Source organism: Mustelus asterias, chromosome 32, assembly GCF_964213995.1.
Source record: "Mustelus asterias chromosome 32, sMusAst1.hap1.1, whole genome shotgun sequence".
NCBI lineage: Eukaryota > Metazoa > Chordata > Chondrichthyes > Carcharhiniformes > Triakidae > Mustelus > Mustelus asterias.
In genome coordinates, this window is record NC_135832.1 from 1,976,939 (window position 1) to 1,997,001 (window position 20,063).

Genomic DNA, 20,063 nt, shown 5'->3' on the forward strand with positions numbered 1-20,063 from the left:
ACCCATCTCGCCACCTCTCCTTGTATCCCATGAGCCTTAATCTTCTTAACCAACCTGCCATGGGGGACCTTCTCAAATGCCGTACTGAAATCCATATAGACGACATCCACGGCCCTTCCTTCGTCAACCGTTTTTGTCACTTCCTCCAAAAACTCCACCAAATTTGTAAGGCAAGACCTCCCTCTTACAAAACCATGCTGTCTGTCACTAATGAGATTGTTCCGTTCGAAATGCGCATACATCCTGTCTTTTAGAATCCTCTCCAACAACTTCCCCAGCACGGACATCAAGCTCATTGACGTATAAAAACCCGGGTTTTCCCTGCTACCCTTCTTAAATAACGGTACAACCTTCGCTATCCTCCAATCCTCAGGGACCTCACCTTTGTCCAACGAAGGGAAAAATATTTCCTTCAGAGGCCCAGCAATTACATCTATTGTCTCCCTGAGCAATCGAGGATAGATGCGATCGGGCCCTGGGGATTTGTCAGTTTTAATGTTACCTAAAAAACCTAACACTTCCTCCCTTGTAATGGAGATTCTCTCTAACGGGCCAACGCCTCCCTCTGAGACACTCCCATTCAACAAGACCCTCTCATTTGTGAATACCGATGCAAAGTATTCATTTAGCATCTCCCCGATGCCCTTGGGTTCTGAGCATAATTCCCCTCCTTTGTCCCTGAGAGCTCCGACTTTTTCCCTGACAACTCTTTTGTTCCTAACATATGAATAAAATGCCTTTGGATTCTCCTTAATCCTCTCTGCCAAGAACATTTCGTGGCCTCTTTTTGCCCTTCTAAGTCCAAGTTTGAGTTCTTTGCTACTCTCTGTCTGTATTCCTTCAGAGCTGCATCTGTTTTCAGTTGCCTGGACTTAACGTACGCCGCTCTTTGCTTTGTGAGCAGATCCTCAATTTCCCTGGTTATCCATGGCTCTCGAATCCTACCTTTCCGATCCTTCCTTTTTACAGGCACATGCCTGTCTTGCAGCCTTATCAACTGTTCCTTAAAAAGACTCCCACATGCCAGGCATGGACTTATCCCCGTACTAACTCTCCCAATCAACGGCCACCAATTCCTGCCGAATCCGGCGATCGTTAGCCTTCCCCCAATTTAGCACCCTACCCTCAGGACGACACTCGTCCTTGTCCATTACTATCCTAAAGTTAACAGAGTTGTGGTTAGCACTGCTGTCTCGCAGGGACCTGAGTTTGATTCCAAGCTTGGATCTCATATTTATTATATGTGAAAATAATAAAGCAAATCAATTCAAACCAAATCAGATCAGTCTTTCACATCTCAAGCTAAAACATCAGCAAGATGTGCCCTGGCCTTAACAATTAACTTATGTAGATTGATGATGTACACAGGACGGCGGTGATCGAGACTGAAATCATAGAAACCCTACAGTACAGAAAGAGGCCATTCGGCTCATCGAAACTGCACCGACCCCAGTCCCACCCAGGCCCTAAACCCATATCCCTACATATTTACCCACGAATCTACGCATCTCAGGACACTAAGGGCAATTTTAGCATGGCCAATCAACCTAACCCGCACATCTTTGGACTGTGGGTGGAAACCGGCGCAACCGGAGGAAACCCACGCAGACACGAGGAGAATGTGCAAACTCCACACAGACAATGACCCAAGCCGGGAATCGAACCCAGGTCCCTGGAGCTGTGAAGCAGCAGTGCTAACCACTGTGCTACCGTGCCGCCCCGGATGAATTTACAAGGCTCGATGTGGACATTGGGGAGCTGCGAGGAACTGGACTCCTCAAAGTGGGTCCATTCCAGAGAAACAACACACGTTCTTGAAAGAGGAGACATCCCAAAAGGCTATATGTGAGAATGGAACAAAGTTAATAAAAAGCTTCACTCGTGCTGATGGAATCCCAGGAATTGAACTGGGATCCCTGATGCCGTGAGGCAACAGTGCTAACCACCGTGCCATAGTGCCATCCTGCAAGGTGCCCTGGAGACATCCAAGATCACGACCAGGACACCATCGTCACCATATCCGTGGTCGGGAAATGATTGGAAAACAATGTGAGGGACAGAATTAATCTCCACTTCGAGAGGTAAGGATTTATGAACAATAGTAGGCATGGCTTTGTCAAGGGGAGGTCATGTCTCACAATTCGCTTGAATATATTGAGGATGAGTAGATGAGGGAAGTGCAGTCGATGTAGTCCACATGGACTTCAGAAATGCTTTTGACCAATTCTGCATGGGAGACTGGACAAGAAAGTTATAGCCGATGGGATCCAGGGCAATTTGGTAAACTACATTCACAATTGGCTGAGTGGCAGGAGGCAGAGGGTGATGGTCGAACGTTGCGCTTGTGACTGCAAGCCTGTGTCCAGTGGATTTCCACAGGGACCGACGCTGGTTCCCTTGCTGTTTGTCGTGCACATTGATGGTCTACACATGAGTGTGTGAGGAATGATCAGTAAGTTCACAGATGATACAAAAATTGATGGCCTGGTAAATATTGGAGAGGAAAGCCTTAGATTACAGGAGTCATGAATCCTAAAGTGCAGAATAAGTCCATTCGGCCCATCGAGTCGGAACCGAACACAATTCCAAGGATGCCCTATCCACAGAACCCCATTCATTTACCATAGCGAGTCTCCCTGAATCTGAGGGCTATTTAGCCTGGCCAATCCACCTCACCCACGTGTCTTTGGAATGTGGGAGGAAACTGGAGCACCCGGTGGAAACCCCCGCAGCCATGGGGAAAATGTGCAAAATCCACACAGACAGTGACCCAAGCCAGGAATCGACCACACGTCCCTGGCGCTGTGGGACAGCAGTGCTAACCACTATGCCACTGTGTCTAGGAAACAGGCAGGCTGGTCAGATGGACAAATGTAATTTAAACCTGAAAAATGTGAAGCGATGCATTTGGCAGGACTAACAGGGCAAGGAAATGCACAATGAACAGGAGACTGTGAGGACGTACAGAAGACCAGAATGAATGTGGGCTGCATATATGAGGATCCCTGAAGGCAGCAAGACAGGGAGACGAGGTAGTTAAGAGAACATGTAGGACACTTGCCTTTAGCAGCCGCAGCATAGAATATAAGAGCTGGGAGGTTATGATGGAAGTGTTTAAAATGCTGCTTCGACCAGAGGAAGAGTATTCTGTGCAGCTCTGGTCATCACACTAAAGGAAGGATGTGATTGCACTGCAGACGGTAGAGAGGAGATTCACCAGGATGCTGCCGGGGCTGGAGAGTTTCAGCTTTGAAGAGAGGCTGGTTACGCTGGGTTTTCTACCTTAGAGCAGAGATGGCTGGAGGGGGAACCGCTGTAGTGGGTGGTGGGGAGTGCTTTCAGGTCGAAGGGACGGGGGGGGGGGGGGGGGACCTGAGTGAAATAAACAAAATTATGTGGCACATAGTTCGGAAGAACCTGTTTCCCTTTAGTAGAGGTGTCAATATTCAGAGGGATTTGGATTTAAGGAAAAGGACAGATTTTTGTGTGGATTTGTGCAAAAATGTTTCCATCCATAGTGTGCTGGGATCTGCAGCTCACGGCCTGAAACGATGGTCGAAGCGGGAACAACCACAAGAGGCATTTAGATCAGCAATTCAAACGCCAAAGCAGACAAGGCTGTCGATCGAATGCTGGAAAATGGGATTCGATTGGATAGTTGTCTGATGGCCAGTTCAGACATAATCGGCCGAAGGGCCTCATTCAATGCTGTTAAAACTCGATGGCTGTTCGACCACCCTCAGCACTGGCTCCATCAATTGCAGCTCTCAGAACGCTGGCTGGGATATCGAGTATGTACCAAACCTGTGTGATTACAAGCGCGCAATTGCAGCCAACAGTGAGCTGCCTGGTCTGAGAGTGACATCTGTCAGCTCTCTGCTGCTGCAGCTGGCTTCAACACAGCAGCTGCCCCCAGATAGTCCGGGGGCCACAGCACTTCGTGAGCAGCCCGCGACCGGCAATAGGGCCCACCCTCCTCCCCACCACCCGGACCAATCACCTGCCCCTTCCCCCACACCAATTGCATGAAAAGAGACAGCGAGACGCCATCCTTACCCGACTGCGCATGCGGAGAGGCGGCAGGGCCCCCTCCCTCCCCCACTGTGCATGCAGAGGGACAGCGAGGCCCCCTCCCTACCCCTCTGTGCATGCGGAGAGGCAGCGAAGCCCCGGTCACTACCACACTAATCACATGCAGTGTCAGTGGGACCCTCTACCCTTCACCAACTACGTTGAGAGTGACAGCACAAACAACCTACCTCAATAATTACGTGCAGATTGGCAGCGGGGCCGCATTCCCTACTCCACCAATCGCATGCAGAGTGACATTGGGCCACCTTCCCTGCCAAATCGGCCTGGTCCCCAAGGGCCAAACTGACTTCAGCCCCGCCCCCCAGGACCCGCCACTTCAGGCCCCGCCCCTTCAGGCCCCGCTCCTGCAGACCCCGCCCCTGCAGGTCCTGCCCCTGAGGCCATGGTCCTTCGGATCCGCTACCTTCAGGCTCTGCTCCTGCAGACCCCGCCACGTCAGGTCTTACCCCCCGGTACTGCCCAGTGGACAGTGCTCGCTGGCCATTGACCTTTGCCCTCGACCTTGCCCGATATCCTCAATGGTCTTTAGTTCTATCAGCGAGGTCATCACGACTTGTCCTCGTGCGTGTGGACCAGCTGTTTTCCTCACCGGACACAACCTCCCCTGGTGAGGCTGCAAAGTCAAGTGTGCACACAATTCCATCCCGGGCTCGCTTAATTGATTTAAATTTATTTTAGAATAAATTTGAATAATTTGTTCAACCTCTTGCCAGAAATGGGCAGGAGGATGAATCCATCGCATATCCATTGCAAGTGAGGTCGCCAGAGGCGAGCAATCGGGCGTGGACCTGAGTTATCGGCTGTCATGCAGGTTTATTTGCTCACCCTGCCATCAATGGACAGGGAGTAGTTATAAACCTGTTCCCCTCCCGTGTGCGTGTGTGCGTGTGTGTGTGTGAGCAAGAGAGCACTGTACGAGTATCCCTGACTGTGCGTTCTTCTGGAGTCTTACAGCAATTTTGATTACTCTTGGATTTGTGTGTGTGAGTGGGAGTAAGTGTTTAAATCTGATTGCATTTATCAGCAAATGTGTGTGTGTTTATGTATGTGCATTTAGGTGTGACTGTGTGTTTGTGTTTCTGTGACTGTAGGAGAGTTTGTGGTGGCACAGGGGACAGCATGTTGCCTCACTGCACCAGAGGCACTGGATCAATTCCAGGCTTGGCTACTGTCTGTGCAGTGTCTGCACGTTCTCCCTGTGTCTGCGTGGTTTTCTTCTGCGTGCTCCGATTGCCTCCTAAAATCTGGAATGTTACTCTTGTTAGGTGCATTGGCCAAGATAATTTCTCTCAGCGGACCCAAACAGGCGCTGAAATGTTTCCAGTAACTTCAGGGAATTTTAACAGTAACTTCACTGCAATGTTAATGTTCACATACTTGTGGCACTGATGAATAAGCTTCAATCTTCAGAAAACATGCTCTCACTCTGAGAATCCTGCTGTGCACACATTACCAATAAAATGGATTCTGTAGTCTGGTGACTGTGTGTGTGATTAGCAGTGAACTGGTGTTATATGTAGAGGGTAAAAGGATTCTGTCTCAATCATTTACTCACGAAGGAAGTGTTGGAGATCACATGTCTATGGAAAGTCACAGCACACAGAAGACATCCTAACCCATAGGTGCTGAGACAATTGTCAGCGGCTGAACGAATTAATAACTGGATACAGAGATTCAGCAGAAACAACAAGAGCAGCAAACCGAGTACAGTAATTGACAAGACAATCAATACATTTAAACAGCCTTTCTCGAATTAGCAACTGGATACAGGAGACGGGACTTTGCAGCCTCACTCTTCCAAAAGCTGCAAAATCCCGCCCGAGGTCAACAGACCTTCCCATGCTCCGCCCCTCGCCTGCTCAGATTCCCGTGGTGTTCGGGCCGGTACAATTCCAGCCAGGGACTTACACGGAACACCAACAATCGCCAGGAGGGGATAGTAAAAACATTCAATCGCCTTCATTAGATAATAAATGCGATCAGCTGATGTCATCCACGAAGCACCTGCAGTAAACCACAAAATCCAATGGAATAAACTCCTGCCCTTGGTTGGAACATTCCACTCCATTGTTCCCAGATTCTGATCCATTGTTGTAATATTCCAATCCATTGTTCCCAGATTCTGATCCATTGTTCTCAAATTCCAATCCATTGCTACCAGATTCTGATCTCTCCTCGCCCTCTCTCTCTCTCTCCACAGCCGCTGATCTCTGTTCGTGTCGGAGTTGTGGCTCCCGCTGACTCAATGGGACAACACATTGAACTGAATCCCTTTTGAATAGAAGAGGGAAATCCCTCCAGGCACACTTATCGGATCCATGGAGAATCACATCAATTCCAGTCACGAAACAAACAATTTCACTTAACCCCGTTCAATCCAACACTTTGTATACCCAAAGTAGAAAATTTCCAGCCGAGCTGGGGTGTTGAGGGTCAGGGAGGTATGTCCATATGTAAATACGGAGACCTGAACGCACCACTCAAAGCACAATATTGTTCGTTTCCACATAATTTACTTAAAAGTTTAACATAAATCTGTTTGTTTTATTTCAGGATATGCCCAAAATTTCACTGTAAGGATAAAATTTTTCATTGAACTTTTTGCCACTAATCTCCTCCAATAATTTCGTGAGGCGATTGATCAAACGCTAAAATAATTCACCAAGTTTTATTGCTCAGACTTTAGAGTAAGACCAAAGAACAAAGAAATTTATAGCACAGACCTTCGGCCCTCCAAGCCTGCACCGACCATGTTGCCCGACTGAACTAAAACACCCTACCCTTCTGGGGACGATATCCTTCTATTTCCATCCTATTCATGTATTTGTGAAGACGCTCTTAAAAGTCACTAACGTAGCTGCTTCCACTATCTCCCCCGGCAACGAGTTCCAGGCATCCACCACCGTCCGTGTAAAACATCTGCCTCGCACATTGCCTTTAAACATTGCCCCTCGCACCTTAAACCTATGCCCCCCAGTAATTGACTCTTCCACCCTGGGAAAAAAGCTTCTGACTATCCACTCTGTCCATGCCTCTCATAATCTTGCAGACATCTATCAGGTCACCCCTCAACATCCGTCGTTCCAACGAGAACAACCCAAGTTTCTCCAATCTCTCCTCAGAGCTCATGCCCTCCATGCCAGGCAACATTCTGGTAAATCTTTTTTGTACCCTCTCCAAGGCTTCCACATCCTTTTGGTAGTGTGGCGACCAGAATTGAACACTATATTCCAAGTACGGCCGAACTAAGGTTCCATCAAGTTGCAACATGACTTTCCAATTTTTAAGATCAATGCCCCGGCCGATGAAGACAAGCACACTGTATGCCTTCTTGACTACCTTCTCCTCCTGCATTGCCACTTTCAGTGACCTGTGTACCTGTACACTCAGATCCCTCTGCCTATCAATACTCTTAAGGGTTCTGCCATTTACTGTATATTTCCTATCTGTATGAGACCTTCCAAATTGCATTACCTCATATTTGTCCGGATCAAACTCCATCTGCCACCTCTCCGTCCAAGTCTCCATGTAATCTATATCCTCTGACGGTCCTCATCGTTATTTGCAAATCCACCAACCATTGTGTCGTCCACAAACTTACAAACAGCAAAAGTCCCAGCGCTGATCCCTGAGGAATGCCACTTGCCCTCCATTCAGAAACGCAACCTTTCACTACTACCCTCTGTCTTCTTTGACCGAGCCAGTTTTGTATCCACCTTGCCAGCTCACCTCTGATCCCATGCGATTTCACATTCTGCACCAGTCTGCCATGAGAGACCTTGTCAAAGGCCTTACTGAAGTCCAGGTAGAAAACATCCACAGCCCTACCCTTATCAATCACCTTCTATGTCGAAAAGCTTGATGAAGTTCGTGAGGCACGACCACCCCTTCACAAAATTATGTTGCCTCTCACTAACACGTCCACTTATTTCCAAGTGGGAATAAATCATGTCTCGAAGAATCTTCTCCAATAATTTCCCTGTCACTGATGTAAGGCTCACCGGCCTGTATTAACCTGGATTATTCTTGCCACTTGAAGCATAGAGTGCAAAATCACTGGAGACTTCATTGGGGCAGCACAGTGCTACCTCGCAGTGCCAGGGTCCCGAGTTCGACTCCCGGCTTGGTTCACTGCGTGGAGTTTGCACGTTCTCCCCCGTTTCGGCATGGATTTCCTCCCTGTGGTCCGATTTCCTCCCACAGTCGAAATGATGTGCTGGTTGGGTGCATTGGCCATGCTAAATTCTCCAGAGTTACCCGAACAGGCGCCAGAGTGTGGCAACATGTGGTTTCCAACGGTAACCTCATTGCAGTGTTAATGTGAGCTGCCTTGTGATATTATTAAGTAAATTTAACATATGCCCAGCTATTACTTGTCTCCATCCAAACCAAATCTATATTGCCATCTCCTCAACACAAGTTAGGGAGGCAATGGCCGAGTGGTATTATCGCCAGACTATTCATCCAGAAACTCATCTAATGTTCGGTGGACCCGGGTTCGAATCCCACCACAGCAAATGGTGGAATTTGAACTGAAGAAACAACATCTGGAATTAAGAATCTGGTGATGACCATGAAACCCATTGTCGATTGTTGGAAAAACCCATCTGGTTCCTTTACGTAAGGAAATCTGCCGTCCTTACCTGGTCTGGCCGACATGTGACTCCAGAGCCACAGCAATGTGGTTGACTCTCAATTGCCCTCTGAAATGGCCTGGCAAGTTACTCAGTTTAAGGACAACGAGAGATGGGTAATAAAGCTGGCCCGGCCAGAGACGCCCATGGCCCATGAATGAATAAAATAGTGATCTCTAAATGTTCCAACAATCTATCTTGATGAAAGGTGCACCCACGACAATGGAATCCAAGAGTGGAAGCACAAGTGCCAATATTTCATACTCAAATGTCACTCAGCACAGTTCTCTCCTGAATTGCCAAGCTGAAAATGAACATTGCTGTTAAATTCCATTCCTGTTTCGATTATTCATGTCGGGATGACTCAGGTCTGAAACCTGAATTACACGTGGAAAGATCAAGATGCTGTCAAAACAACCCGACTCGATCATGGTATTTCTATCAATAGATTCACTACAGTGCAGAAGGGGGCCATTCGGCCCTTCGGGTCTGCGCAGACCACAAACACATCCAGGTCTATATTTAGCTCTGCAATTCAGATCTATGCTGGTAATCCCTATTTACTCTTGCTAGTGCCCGCTGGCACCGAGGGAGAAGTTAGTATGGCCGATCCATTTAACCCGCACATCTTTGTACTTTGGGAGGAAACTGGCGCACCCGGAGGAAACCCACACAGACATGGGGAGAACGTGCAGAATCCACACAGACAGAGCCAGAGGTCGTGGTACAAATTGGTACCAATGACATAAGTAGGAAAAGGGAAGAGGCCCTGGAAGGAGAATATAGGGAGTTGGGAAGGGAGTTGAGAAGGAGGATGGCAAAGGGAGTAATCTCGGGATTGCTGCCTGTGCCACGTGACAGTGAAAGTCATGATTGGCCAGGGAATATGACAGAGATTTGTGTTGATGTATAACTGTTAAATGGAATTGATTTTAAGTTAATGAAAGGCATAGTTGTTGCATATGAATTAGTATAATTGGTCTATATTTAGCTCTGCAATTCAGATCTTTCAGAATGGTTCGGTAGCTCTGCCTTTAGAGCTGTTTATCCCTCCGTTTGACTCCAGTCGTCTGCACGTTTGTATTGTATTGTCTTACGTTTTGTGTCTGATAAATTTGTTACATCATGGAGACAAAGATATTTCCCTTGCGAGCATTGAATTGACTTATTTTAAGACACAATTGACCACCTCGTGAAATTTCCCCACAACACTGGATCAGTGGATTTATGTTATCAATCCCGTTAACAGCTGCCGTTTAGATTGCTGCAACTTCCACGTATAATCAATCCCGCCATCACGGATGAACAGTGGCAGACCTGTGACCATATAAAAGACGCAGTACTGGATCTCCCAAATTTCTGAGACAACACCTACAAATCCCATGACAATTACCGCCCAGAACGAAAACGGGAGCAATTAATTGGGAACACCACGACCTGGACGTACCAAAGAATTCGCTCACCAGCGGAACTTGGTAATGTGTATCCATTTCTTCACTGTTGACAAACTACAAGAATTTCCTTCCTTTTAGCACAGTTGGTGTCGCTGTACCTCAGGGACTGCAGCGGATCGACTTTATTACCATATTCCAAACGGGTACGAAGTGAAGGACAATACATTATGTGTCTGTCCAACAAAGTTCACGTGCTATTAAATGCCAATATAATAAATATGTTAACCACTTCCTCCATGATTTGTTTTTACTGCATCCATTGTCTCGGTTAAAAATATTTGTTAATAACCAATTTCATTCACAATAAATGGTAATATTCCATTCCCTTTCCTGAGTAACATGATTAACTGACACCCTTCCTTTTTACAATTCAAGCAAGTGGAACCCTAGATCCTTCTGCATTTCGGACCGCTGCAAAATATCATCAATTAGACAAGAACATCTTTCATGATTCCGGACAGAAGTCAAAATTTCTGTCGTTCCCACATCAAACTCCTTCGGTCAATCTTATTTGTTCATTTATTGAGCATACCTTTTTCCCTTTGGGCGCTTGTTTGTGTCGTCTTCCTTCCTATATGTCTTAATTGCCATCAGCAAATTTAAAAATCTTTGGTTGCTTCATGCAAATGGTAATTATTTTTTGGAAATTGCAAATATTTCTGCAAAAGCATCGAGCTAAGTGGAGCAGCGCGTTTTCCACCCTGACTTCCAGCAAAATATGCATTTGTCCACCCCCCTCTGCTTCCTGTTAGCCAATCTTCTACACATGCCAAAGCATTGTCTCCTTTATCATAACCTTCCACTGTTCGTTGCGGAAACGTAGCAAATTCGTTCTGGAAATGTATGGACAGTGCATCCATCAGCTCCCCTTTATATACAACACACGTTATTTCTTCAAACAACATCAATGAATTACTTAAGCATTATTATCCTTCGGAAATAATAAGCAGATAGTTAAGAAATTAAACAAATTAAGTAAACTGCATAGCATCCGCATCGCAGGGAGAGTTAGAATTGTGGAATCAAACTTTAAACACCATGATGAGGACTTCTTGTCAAGATTATCCATAGGATTGGAATACAGGAATTCCATTTGTGCTCTTTGCAATCAGGGATACAGCTAATGAGTCAATCAAATTCATTCCATTTGAATTGATTTTTGGTCACCAGAAATGAGCACCACTTGATTCATGTGAAATTTGTCACTGAGCGTTCTGAAACTACATTATTGGACTATGTGTCAAACTTTAGGGAAGTGTTGAATGATGCAGGATAATTGGCTATTGTCTGAGTTCAGTTAAGAAGCTCCAAAGTGTTTATGGAGCCCAATGAATCGTAAGATTTGCACCTTGAATTTGGCTCGGATAAGCATGATGTCATTCACTTCAGGTAGGAAGGGCTTGGTGACAGGTGTGAGAGGGGAGAGGGGAGAGGAGTGAACAGTTAGAAGAGGGGTCACTTGTGGTTGTCCCACTCCAAAACAGGTATATTGTTTTGGATAGTGTGGAGGAGTGTGCCTCTCCAGTGGTAAGACACAGTGACCAGGACACTGGCACACTGTCAGGCTCTGTGGCCCGGAAAGGGAAGAGAGGGGTTAGGAGAGCGATAGTGGTGGGGGATGCATCAGTTAGAGGCACAGACAGGCGATTCTGTGGGTGCGAACGGGACTCCAGGATGGTAGTCTGCCTACCTGGTGCTGGGGTCACGGGTGTCTCCGAACGGATAGGAGGCATATTAAAAGGGGAAGATAAAGAAACGGATGTCATTATACACATTGGTGGAAATGACGGAGATAGGAAGAGTAGGGGGATCCTAAGAGAGCATTTCAGGGAGTTGGGAAATAGGTTAAAAAGTAGGGTCACGAGGGTGGCCATCTCTGGGCTGCTCCCAATGCCTCGTGCCAGTGAGGCTAAGAATAGCGAGTTGGTACAAATGAATGCCTGGCTAAAGGACTGGTCCAGGAGGGACGGCTTCATTTTCATAGATCAATGGGGAGTTTTCAGGAGAGGATGGCACCTGTACAAGAGGGAGGGGTCACAAGTAAGTTGGAAGGGCACAAATATCCTGGCTGGGAGCTTTGCTAGTGCAGTTCGGGGGGGTTTAAGCTAGTATGGCAGGGGGGTGGGGATCAAAATAATAGGTCTACAAGTGTGGAGGCTGGGGACGAGCTTGGGGCTGGGACAAGGCTGGCAAAGAAGAAGAGCACTCTGGGGGAGGACGACCTCACTGGGCCTGGAGGTCTGGAGTGCTTATACTTCAATGCAAGGAGCGTAGCAGGTAAGACAGACGAACTTGGGGCCTTAATGCGCACGAGGAATTTGGATGTGGTTGCGGTGACAGAGACTTGGTTGAAAGAGGGACAGGACTGGCAGCTGAATATTCCAGGGTACAAGTGTTTTAGGCGAGACAGAGGAGGGGCCAAAAGAGGTGGGGGAGTAGCGGTATTAGTTGGAGAGCATATTACAGCGGTGCAGAGGTAGGACAATTCAGAGGGGTCGTGTAATGAGTCACTCTGGGTGGAGCTTAGAAACAGGAAAGGCGCAGTCACTATGTTGGGGGTGTACTACAGGCCCCCCAACAGCCCAAGGGAAGTGGAAGAATGGATATGTCAGGTGATACTGGATAGGTGCAGGAAAAATAGGGTTGTTGTAGTGGGAGACTTCAATTTCCCTGGTATAGACTGGAAATCGCTGAGGGCAGGGACTCTGGATGGGGAGGAATTTGTAAAATGTGTACAGGAGGGTTCGTTGGAACAATATGTAGACAGCCCGACTAGAGAGGGGGCTATACTGGACCTGGTACTGGGGAATGAGCCCGGTCAGGTCTTCAAAGTTTTGGTAGGGGAACATGTGGCAAATAGTGACCACAATTCTGTTAGCTTTAGGATAGTAATGGAAAAGGATGAGTGGTGTCCCAAGGGTAAGGTGTTGGATTGGGGGAAGGCTAACTTGAGTGGGATCAGGCAGAAATTGGCAGCTCTTGATTGGGAGAGGCTGTTTGAGGGTAAATCCACATCTGGTATGTGGCAGTCTTTGAAGGAACAGTTCTTAGGGCTACAGGACTAGCATGTGCCTGTAAAAAAGAAGGATAGGAAGGGTAGGGTAAGAGAACCGTGGATAACCAGGGAAATTGAGGGACTGGTCAAAAAGAAAAGAGAGGCGTATGTTAGGTCCAAGCAGCTAAAAACGGAGGGAGCTCTGGAGGAATACAAAGAAAGTAGGAAAGTACTCAAACGGGGAATTAGAAGAGCAAAAAGGGGTCACGAAATGTTCTTGGCAGAAAGGATTAAGGAGAATCCCAAGGCATTTTATTCATGCGTTAGGAACAAAAGGGTTGTTAGGGAAAAAATCGGACCTCTCAGGGACAAAAGTGGGGACTTATGCTTGGAGCCCAAAGAAGTAGGGGAGATCCTAAATGAATACTTTGCGACGGTATTCACAAAGGAGAGGGATGTGTTGACTGGGAGTGTCTTGGAGGGGAGTGTTGAACCGTTGGAGAAAATCTCCATTACAAAGGAGGAAGTGTTAGGTTTGTTAGAGAATATAAAGACTGACAAATCCCCAGGGCCTGATGGAATCTATCCAAGGCTGCTCAGGGAGACGAGAGGTGAAATCGTTGGGCCTCTGACGCAAATCTTTGTCTCGTCACTGGACGCAGGTGAGGTCGCAGAGGATTGGAGGATAGCTAATGTGGTCCCGTTATTTAAGAAGGGTAGGAAGGATAACCCGGGTAATTATAGGCCGGTGAGCTTGACGTCCGTGGTGGGGAAGTTGTTGGAGAAGATTCTTAGAGATAGGATGTATGCGCATTTAGAAATGAATAAACTCATTAACGATAGTCAGCATGGTTTTGTGAGAGGGAGGTCATGCCTCACTAACCTGGTGGTGTTTTTTGAAGAAGTGACCAGAATGGTTGACGAAGGAAGGGCCGTGGATGTTGTCTATATGGACTTTAGTAAAGCGTTTGACAAAGTCCCTCATGATAGGCGAGTGAAAAAGGTTGGATCTCATGGGATAAAGGGGGAGGTGGCTAGATGGGTGGAGAACTGGCTTGGTCATAGAAGACAGAGGGTGGTAGTGGAAGGGTCTTTTTCCGGCTGGAGGCCTGTGACTAGCGGTGTTCCGCAGGGCTCTGTATTGGGACCTCTGCTGTTTGTGATTTATATAAATGATCTGGAAGAAGGAGTAACTGGGGTGATCAGTAAGTTTGCGGACGACACAAAACTGGCAGGACTTGCAGATAGTGAGGAACATTGTCAGAGGCTACAGAAGGATATAGATAGGCTGGAAATTTGGGCAAAGAAATGGCAGATAGAGTTCAATCCTGATTAATGCGAAGTGATGCATTTTGGTAGGAATAATGTAGGGAGGAGCTACACGATAAATGGAAGAACCATAAAGGGTGTAGAGACGCAGAGGGACCTGGGTGTGCAAGTCCACAGATCTTTGAAGGTGACTTCACAGGTGGAGAAGGTGGTGAAGAAGGCATATGGCATGCTTGCCTTTATAGGACGGGGCATAGAGTATAAAAGTTGGGATCTGATGTTGCAGATATATAGAACGTTGGTTCGGCCGCATTTGGAATACTGCGTCCAGTTCTGGTCGCCACACTACCAGAAGGACGTGGAGGCTTTGGAGAGAGTACAGAGGAGGATTACCAGGATGTTGCCTGGTATGGAGGGGCTTGGTTATGAGGAGAGATTGGGTAAACTGGGGTTGTTCTCCTTCGAAAGACGGAGGATGAGGGGAGACTTAATAGAGGTGTATAAAATTATGAAAGGCATAGATAGGGTGAACGGTGGGAAGCTTTTCCCCGGGTCGGTGGTGACGTTCACGAGAGGTCATAGGTTCAAGGTGAAGGGGGCGAGGTTTAACACAGATATCAGGAGGACATATTTTACACAGAGGGTCGTGGGGGCCTGGAATGTGTTGCCGGGCAAGGTGGTGGAGGCGGACACACTGGGAACGTTTAAGACTTATCAAGACAGCTATATGAACGGAGTGGGAATGGAGGGATACAAAAGAGTGGTCTAGTTTGGACCAGGGAGCGGCGCGGGCTAATTGTTCTTTGTTTCTCGTTTCAAGGCTTCATTCTATGATCATCTTGCTGGTTCCAGTACAGAGCGAGACTGCGGATAGTTGGGAACATGTCTCGGGGGCAGGGAATTCAGATGGTGTTCGTAAAGCAGAAGTGGAAATGAATAGGGTTGGGAAGCATTTTCTGATCAGGGCCAGTGTGATCTCCTGGACTCGTTTCGATCGCCACCGGGGGTCGGAGAGGAATTTCGCAGATTTTTTTTTCCCCATATTGGCCCTGGGGTTTTCACTCTGGGTTTTCGCCTCTCCCTGGAGATCACATGGTCTGGAATGGGGGGGTGTGGGTGAGTTAATAGGTTGTGATGAACAAAGCAACGTAGCTGTGAGGGACAGCTCGGTGGATAGGATATTAGGATGTAGATAGGCTGGAAAATTGGGCGGGGATCCTGGATTCAGGATTCAATCCTGGACCGGGGAGCGGCGCGGGCTTGGAGGGCCGAAGGGCCTATTCCTGTGCTGTATTGTTCTTTGTTCTTTGTTCTTGTTGTATGATTCAAATTACCCACTAGGGAGCTCTTACCAAACAAAGGTTACTGAAGAATATAGTTAACACATATAGCAAGAATATTAGCAATCGCTGTTATCAAATACAAACAAAACAATCAGAATTGACGAATATATGTAAGATGTTCCAATCAATCCAAGCCTACAAAAAAAAACCCTTTCCACGGGTTTAACACAGCAAAGTCTAATGCTCACGTGAAACTGGATCTGAGTCTTTCGGATTCATGCTGCAGTTCTCCTGATACACTGAGAATAGTTTGAAATCACAACAGCTTCCCTGAACATCAGGGCAAGACTGTGGTCAAGCCACCAACAGAAATGTTCTACTCCAGAAAACTTCTGAGCTAACCAGCAGAACTTCCAAGAGCTGAAATTGAGAGTGGTCCCGTCACCAGACATGCAAACGTGTTTCCTCTTGAATACAGGGTCATAAAACGAATTTCCAAAGTGAAAATAAGCAACCCCCCTTTAAACCACTTAAGGGGCAATAAAATGATTCCTATAGACACCACCCTGGCACATTGGGAGCTGAGGGCTACAAAGAACATGATTTTTAAAAATCTCTTGAAGAGGCACGAGCATCACAATTGTAAGTTCAGCATTTTATAAGAATGTGCAAGCAAACAAAATTGGAAGACGCTGCAAACCTTTTGATCGTCAGGGACTCTGGGCAACGGTATTTCATGGCTTTCATGAAAAAAAAACGAATCCGCAAAATTTTATTGATAAGACAACTTTGTTACTTCTTTGACGAAAGGGGCAACTGCCAGTGTAAAGAAAACACAAACGTTCTGTGTTCCAGATCCAGTGCACAACCGGAAGCGAACGCTATTTTGTTGAAAGTGTGTCCTGCGTGCTGGCATTGAGTAGTTGCAAATTTTCCTCCCATCAGTCCGAAAAGCAAGGCAAATGTGAAGGAGTGGTTCACCTTGCCTGATCAGGTGCATGAGCCAGACGCCATTTTCAATCCACCGCCCTCCTTCTCTTCCTTTGACCGCGCTGTCATTGCAACGCTGGCACAATTCTTGTATGTTTTTTTGTGTTTTAACATGACATAGGGAATCTCGCTGGAATAGGTTGCACGGATTCATATTTTATGATATATGTTAGGAAGTGTTGCCTTTCGAATCAGCAAGTCTATCCGGACGCGACAGTAGTAAGTTGTTTTTATCCACAGAAACTTAAACAAACTTTCTTTCATTCTGTGTAACAGTGACGAAGATAGACAAATGGCCATTTTGATGGTGGAATAAGAAATTCCCATGGATGATCCGCCCTGTGGAGTGGTGAGCAGTGTAATCAACACGTTGCTCACAGTGGCCAATTTAATCTTGGTCAATTGTAACCACCACATGTTTGAATGTAGTGGAATGGCGGCGCCATTCATTATAATGGGTTTCGGTTGTCTCTGTTTGAAATGTTCACTTTCTGACACATACGTAACCCATGTGGTACCGGTCATTTTGCAGCGAAATCTTGGATAATTCCCAGGTACTACTTAATCCGGACATGGACTGCATATGTACGTGAGGAAGAGTGAATGTAGTTGAATATCATCAGCAACCACACCCAGTTATGAATTTCCGAATCTCTTTAATGAAGCAGCTGATTTTTCTTTTGTCTTTTGTCATCGACGTCTGTTCGTTTATTTTTTTTAAATGAGCGATGTTGAACCCACAATTTCCCTGAGGTGCTCATGCGGTTTTAAATAAATCCATTGACAATGCCTTATCTCAGTCTGTGCTACAAAGCCGTTAAGTGTCGCACGCAATACATCTTTTCACATTGAAAATAATGGAATCAATTCAAATGGCTGAGAGAATAGTTTACGCATTCCTGGCAGTTATAGGTGTTCCTGGTAAGTGAATATAACCTCCGAATTTGTGTAATTTGGTGTGTGTTCTCTGGTTTTATCCAGTGACAAGTGACCTTTCCGTAGAAAAATACAGAGTGATGCAATTTGCTTAGGGTGCACGCCTTAAGGTATTTCTGCGTTTGAGTGTAATTATTGACTAACAAATACACCGCTCCCTAAAACTCCCAATCGCTTTGAATTCTCAATTTATTCCACAATCAAAATGTCCTGACAGAGCCAGCATCAGCGCCCACACTGCTGCATCTGTGTAGAATCTGTATAGCTCTACAAGCTGTGCTTGGCAGAACGAGTGCTACATTATATATTCTAATTCCTTCTTATTTGCTGGGTATGCTGCGCCTCTCATGCTGTGCTTATGCAGGATGGAAAATCCGTTATTTCTTTAAATCTTCCGTGTGTTCTGGGTACATGTATGATGCTCTTTGTTAAACTCTGCTATTTTGATGAATGTTATCATTTCTATGTAGTTGCGTCTTGAGCTAAAATACATCGCAGAGACTTCTATCTCCTTATACCTTTGACAAGGCAAAAGTGACAGGATGATCACATTCCAGAATGTGTATTAAGGGTGCTGGTTTGATTACTGCTTGAGGTTTTCCTGTTACCTGACATCTGTGACATGTGCGGCAAAATTTAAAAAACATTTCAGGCCTGTTAAAGTGTATTCTTTATATTTGGTTTAGTGACCCAGACTCGTAAATGGCCCCAAACTGGAACCTCATGTGTCGCCTTCAAAACTGTCCGTCGATGACTCTGGGGAATTATATCTTGATGAACTTGTTCCCATTTTCATCTCTCCGAATATGGAAATGACTCCCCTCCTGATTAAGGCATTATATAAAATGCAGCAACATTTGGGTACACATTCAAATTGTTCTCATGCCCATTCGTTCTGGTTTACCTGCTTTATCTCTGCATCTTTCTGTTGTAATTCTGCCAATTCTTCTGAACCAAAGGCTTCAGTTTCATCCATGGGGGGCATGGCGGCACACCGGTTATCGCTGCTGCCTCACAGCGCCAGGGACCCAGGTTCAATTCCGGATCACGTCTGGGTGGAGTTTGCATATTCTCCCGGTGCCTGCGTGCGTTTCCTCCGGGTGCCCCGGTTTCATCCCAAACTCAAAAAGTGTGCGGGTTTGGTTTATTGGACCTGTTAAATTAACCCTAGTGTCAGGGTTATAAGGTAAATATGAAGGGTATGGGAATAGGGCCTGGGTGGGAATGGCTTCAGTTTTGACTTGATGGGCCGAATAACCTCCTTCTGCACTGTAAGGATTCTATGATTTATCCATTCTATGATCCTCCATCTATTATCATCTGACGACAGATAGTGTCTGGTAAGAGAACATCACCTTGCTCATATTTACTCATATAATTCTCCTTCTTCTGCCTCAACCTGAGACTTTGTGATCTTGGTAGCGCAGAGTTGGGAAATATCTCAGGATATGCTTTCTGCAACACCTTGGTTGATCGTTTTCCACTGGCTTTCCAGCCACAGTAATCTATCTTACCTGTGACAGAGCTATATCAATTCCCACGATAAATAGTACAAGTGAAATATTCAATTCATCTTTTTTTTTATCATTGATTACCTACATTTGACCGGTCCTGATATAATGGAGCACGACATCCTTCGCCACGAATTCACATGTTGCCACTTTTTCCGGCAATGCTTGTGAACTATACATCACTTCATCTCCTGTCGTTAAAGTGAGTGTCTGATTTCCAAACTGGGAATGAACGATATTATGTGCGAAAGTGGATTCTAGGTCGAGGCGTAGCCTGGAAACTGTGTGAACCAGCGACCACTGGTGTCACACGGTGCCTTGTTCCATGTTGCTGCTCCAGCTCACAGATGAGGGAAAGGTAATTGGTCCCCTCCTAGGAAGCTGGCCACGAATCGCGGAGCTTCCTATTCATTTCAGATGCCTGTTCTGGAACGCACCCAATGTACATCTTCAGGGATTTCTCACAGGGCAGGAGGCCTGCTACTGACAGCAACTCGATTTTACTGGAGATTAAATTCGGTTTTATTGATTTGAAGGAGAAATGCAAGCTAACTTGAGAAGATCAGAGACGTGGATTCGGTCAACCTTTGGGCGGTGTCAGAGCACAAGCTCCCCCCCCCCCCCCACCCCCCATTCTACATGGTTCAGATAATGAACAGAATCAATCTTGGCAAGCTGTTGCATGTTTATCAGGTTTCTAAAGCAGGGACTGGAGTTTTTGGGGAAAGGACTGTTTTCTCCACAGGCTCCAACTCTGGAGATAGTCTATTCCTCGGAGTTGCAACGGCTGGGAATACCTGAACCTGTTGAATGACGATTATCTGTAACAGTATCATGGTAATTGTTCGGACCTCATCATGAGTTTGCCAGTTTTTGGGGATCACAATAAATGTGGTGTG

General features: G+C 46.3%; 1 protein-coding gene across 1 annotated transcript in view; it reads right to left on the reverse strand.

Moving 5' to 3' along the window:
* Nucleotides 1-18,374: 18,374 nt before the first annotated feature.
* Nucleotides 18,375-20,063, reverse strand: part of LOC144481779 (scavenger receptor cysteine-rich type 1 protein M130-like) — a 908,005-nt gene continuing 906,316 nt past the window's right edge. Inside the window, exon 17 of the mRNA XM_078200920.1 lies at nucleotides 18,375-18,423. Within this exon, the coding sequence (XP_078057046.1) occupies nucleotides 18,375-18,423 (49 nt within the window). The remainder of the gene's footprint in view (nucleotides 18,424-20,063) is intronic.